The sequence below is a fragment of the Miscanthus floridulus genome, chromosome 7 (genome assembly GCF_019320115.1).
Source record: "Miscanthus floridulus cultivar M001 chromosome 7, ASM1932011v1, whole genome shotgun sequence".
Lineage (NCBI taxonomy): Eukaryota > Viridiplantae > Streptophyta > Magnoliopsida > Poales > Poaceae > Miscanthus > Miscanthus floridulus.
This window is the reverse complement of record NC_089586.1, coordinates 68,956,202-68,960,490: the sequence shown is the minus strand read 5'-3', so window position 1 is coordinate 68,960,490 and position 4,289 is coordinate 68,956,202. Positions and strand designations below refer to the sequence as shown.

At 47.8% G+C, this 4,289-nt stretch overlaps 1 protein-coding gene across 5 annotated transcripts; it reads left to right on the top strand.

Annotated features, from left to right (window-relative positions):
• Window positions 1-759: 759 nt before the first annotated feature.
• Window positions 760-3,659, top strand: LOC136463388 (uncharacterized). 5 transcript variants are annotated; one of them, XR_010760998.1, is made up of 3 exons: window positions 1,963-2,195; window positions 2,304-2,450; window positions 2,944-3,659. XR_010760998.1 is itself a non-coding variant. In XM_066462390.1 (2 exons), exons 1-2 carry the CDS (start codon window positions 770-772, stop codon window positions 3,417-3,419), a joined length of 810 nt encoding a protein of 269 aa, XP_066318487.1. In that variant the 5' UTR covers window positions 760-769; the 3' UTR covers window positions 3,420-3,659. The 5 variants fall into 5 exon arrangements, 1 of the variants encoding a protein (XP_066318487.1); XM_066462390.1 differs by lacking the exons at window positions 1,963-2,195; window positions 2,304-2,450 and adding an exon at window positions 760-1,103; XR_010760997.1 differs by lacking the exon at window positions 2,304-2,450.
• The last annotated feature ends 630 nt before the right edge of the window (window positions 3,660-4,289 follow it).

Below are 4,289 nucleotides of genomic sequence, written 5' to 3'. Positions count from 1 at the left end.
TCGCGTCAGCCCAGACCAGCAGCAGCTCGTGGCCCCAGTGCCAGGGACTTCCTGCTCCTTCGGCTTTGAGTGCAGCCTCGCCATGGAGACGGCGTCCATGGCGTCCCCGCATGCGCGACCGACGGCGGGGCCTCCCGCGGCCGTGGCTCCTGTTGGACGGCGGTGGGGGTGCGGGCTTCGAGCACAGCCTCACCATGGAGGCGGCGTCCCCGCAGGTGCGACTAACGGCGGGACCTCCGGCGGCCGCGACTCCCATTCGACGGCGGTGGGGGCGCGGGCTTCGAGCGCAGCCTCGCCATGGAGGCGGCGTCCCCGCAGGCGCGACCGACGGCGGGACCTCCCGCGGCCGCGGCTCCCGTTCGGCGGCGGTGGGGGCGCGGGCTTCGAGCGCAGCCTCTCCATGGAGGCGGCGTCCCCGCAGGCACGACCGACTGCGGGACCTCCCGCGGCCGCAGCTCCCGTTCGGCGGCGGTGGGGGCGTGTGTGGATCCGGGGCCGCCCGCGTCTTCTCCGGTCGTACCGCGGCGGTGAGCAGATCTCGCTCGGGCTCCGGTCGGTGGTGGGCCTGGCGCATGCGTGGAGATGCAGAGAGACTGAGAGAGGATGTTTATTTGGGTTGCGCGTCGCCCCCCACGTAAAATGGATCCTGTGTTTATCTCCTTTGAGCGTGTTTTTCATCCTAAAATATTGTGAAGTACGTATTTTGGGGATGGGCTAGCGCACACTACTTACGACAGAGCGAGCCATGGCGGCGTCGGAATCGACGAAGATGCGTCAGCAGCAGAACATACTGTTGGGCTATCTGGGTGAGAACGGCGGCGGCGGCGGCATCGACTCCCTGCTCCCGCCGCGGGTCGCCGTCGGGCCTGACGAGAACGGCGTCAGGAAGGTAATCGAGTACTGCTTCGACGACGAAGGCAACAAGTTCGAGGTCGTCACTACCATCACCCCTGTCGGCGAGCTCACGCGCGCCCCCACCACCAGGAACCCAATCAAGCGCAACTCGATACCCAGTTCCGCCGACGCCATGGAGGATGATGCTAAATCGCGGCTTACAAACGTGTCCACGAAACAGATCCTTCCCGAGCGTCCGCACTTCACAGGTCGTCGTTCGATTCAGCTCTTTCCATTCATCTGTTGTATGTTTAAACGTAATTCTGCCAAAAATGGATTCATGTTTTGTGTTAAGTGTTAGGGAATTAGGAATAGGAGAACAGAAGAACAATAACACGAGAGAGATAGGATGAATCACGATGAATGATTCATTAGTAATTCAGTATTCTCTTCTTTCTTGTACTCAACTTGTCTCTCGCGTCACACACACTCTAAATCCACTCTAGGCCGTTGTATTGGTTGTTAGGCCGAGTACGGCGACTCGGCTAGCGATCCATCATCAGCTGATTCCTCTTATTACTGCAGGTGTAGCGGTAGCTAGCGTGACATTTTGTTAGGGGGATTCTAGGCCAAAATTTGGGGTGAGTTTGATTGCTCAAGTTCTGATGTGCTTGTTATTCATAAATGTATCTTAGGGTTGTGATTGGGTTCCATCTATGGTAATGGTACAATATGGTTTGCATGCTCTGAAGGTTATGTTGAACTAACTAGAAAAAAAAAGATCTAAACGTTATCGATTTGTTAGGATTTATGTTGTTTGCTTGTTTACCAAATCTAGGTGCATTATAGGCAGTATTTCTAATGGGAATTGTAGAAATGGTAAATCAGTATTGCAAGGACAGCTGAATTGTATTCTAGATGGCAAGCATTGTTTTAAGAGATCTTTAACGATGGTTGGAAAAGTACCATGGTACCTCCTGGTATTTTCATCATTTTCTATTTTCTAAATAATTGATTGAGAAATATATTATAGAGGGTATTTTAGTAATTGATGTTGTAGGCTGCATGAGTATGACCTGGTAGGCACAGCCCAACAAAAAAATCGCCATCTTTTCCCTCCCGCCAGCCTCTCGCTCTCGGTCGCGACGGACGGGCGACTCCGCGGCGCGACTGCTGCTCCCCTGCCCCTGTCAGCGAACGCCCGCCCAGCCCCAGTGGCGGCGGGCGGCCGACGTCCTATCCTTGCCCCGGGGGCGGCCGGCCGGCACGCCCCATCGCCTCGGCGCCCTAGGGCCCCGCCTCCCGGCCGGCCGGCTGGCCTTAGCCTGGCAGCCTCGCTGCGCCTTGCGACCTTGTTGCTGGTGAGAGGTTGGATTGATTTTCTAGGAACAAATAAAGCCTTGGCCTTTTTTTTTTTACTTAAGCCTTGGCCAAATTTGTGAACATGATGGAAGCATCGATGCTGACAGGAAACCACGCATCGTTTCGACAACTGACGGCATCATACATGACAGTCATGAAAATCAATCTGCGATGACTATGAAGGATTCTACACCACGCGCACCAATGGAGCATGCACAGTTTTCAGAGAATTCTAGCAATAGACCTACCCCTCTGTAAAAAGAAACATGGAAAATCTCATTTTTGTCCTTGAATAACAGTACTAAAATGACTGCTTTACCCTTAATCAAAGATAAAATAAAAAGTAAAAAATAGATATTGCTCTACATATTTTGGTATCAGCCCCACCTAATTTGGTTCCTACCTCTTTTGTACCTCCAAGTACTTTCGGTTGGGTACCTTCTATTTTTTCACCGTCCGATCTCGCCAAATGAATGGTCCATGTTTTTTTCAACCATTGTAAAATTTATCTTGCTTTAATGGAGGTGATATTTATATTTTTTATACGTAATGTCTGGGTTTGATCAGAGGATAACCATGCTATATGTAGATGTATCTAACGATAAATTTTTCCTAGTGAAGGAGATGCTGCTATTGAATGTTATTACATTGGTATAGTTGGTTTTAAAAATTGAACCTCACATGCTGGTTTTAACCTTATCATCTTCTCTTTGTGATTCTGTTTTCTAACAGCCCGCTTAATTTCAGGGAACAAAGCTCAGGAACGTGGTGTTCCAATGGTACCCATGGAGTGCTTGATCTGTTGCAGTAAGGGGCATCACTGGACCATAAAATGCCCCTCCCGAGCTCAAGCCACTGTGGCTATGTCTCCTATTGCTGATGGCCCTTCACCCCCAAGAGAAGCTGTCAAGCGAGCATATCCTGTGAGAAGTGCTGATAGAATCAGAGATGATGTGAAGAGGATTATGAATGGTGACAGATGTGTCCGGGTGACCAATCTTTCAAAGGAGGCTCGTGAACATCATCTTGTTGATTCGTTCCGTATATTTGGCTTTGTGACCCATGATTATATTCCTGTGGATGAGAATGGATCAAGCAGGGGAGTTGGCTATGTCAAATTTGCTCATAGACGTGAAGCTGAGTCTGCCATCGAAAGGGTCAATGGGTGGGTTTATGAAAACCTTACTCTCCAAGTTGGGTGGGCAGCACCAAGGCTGAACTAGCTAGTTTTGTACACTATGTACTTGTATAGCATATTATAGTGTGGTGTTCACGTAGTATAAGAGACTGAACTATTTTTTTATACTGTGTATACTAGTATGTGTTAGCATGGCATATTCCCAGTGGTGTCCATCTAGGGTTATTCTGTTTGGGCAGTTATGATGCCAGTGTTATTTTGTTGCGACAAGAATATTGTTATCTTGTTATTTAGTTGGGATGAAAATATTGTTTTCTTGTGTGGATGAGAATAATACCCACTGCTGTCTGATGTCTGCCAATCTTCCAAATTTACAGCGTGACTTTGCAGTTTATCATCTTTTCAGAGGTTTTATTAAGGATGTTGAATTTAGGGATCAGCTATAAGCACAAATTTGCTGTGTGAGTCCAGTAGTTTATCATCTTTTTCAGTGGCGTAGCTAGGACTTGTAGCTTTGGTGGTCCATTGTCTAAATTTTTTTAAGCCACTATAAATTTAACATGTCGGTGCACAAGTATATCAATTACAAAACACAATTAAAAAAAGACATACGGAGTTCATAAAATAGATGAGTGTAACTTTCTTAACATAGAATTGAAATATTATGTACCATAATAGTTGAAGAACAATATGTCACTACTTCTTATTCTTGTCAGGCCTGCGCCTTCCAGTAGCCATGAAAGTGTTGATGGTCTCTTCTTCACTCAATTGTAAGAAGATATCCCGCTCAATAAAAGTCACTAGACAATCATCCAGAAGGCTATCACCCATCTTATTTCTCAACTTATTCTTGATAAAGGTCATTGCAGAAAATTATCTTTCAACACTTGTAGTAGCCACCGGTAGAAGCAATACCAACTTGATAAGTAAATAGACTCAATGATAAACTTTATCC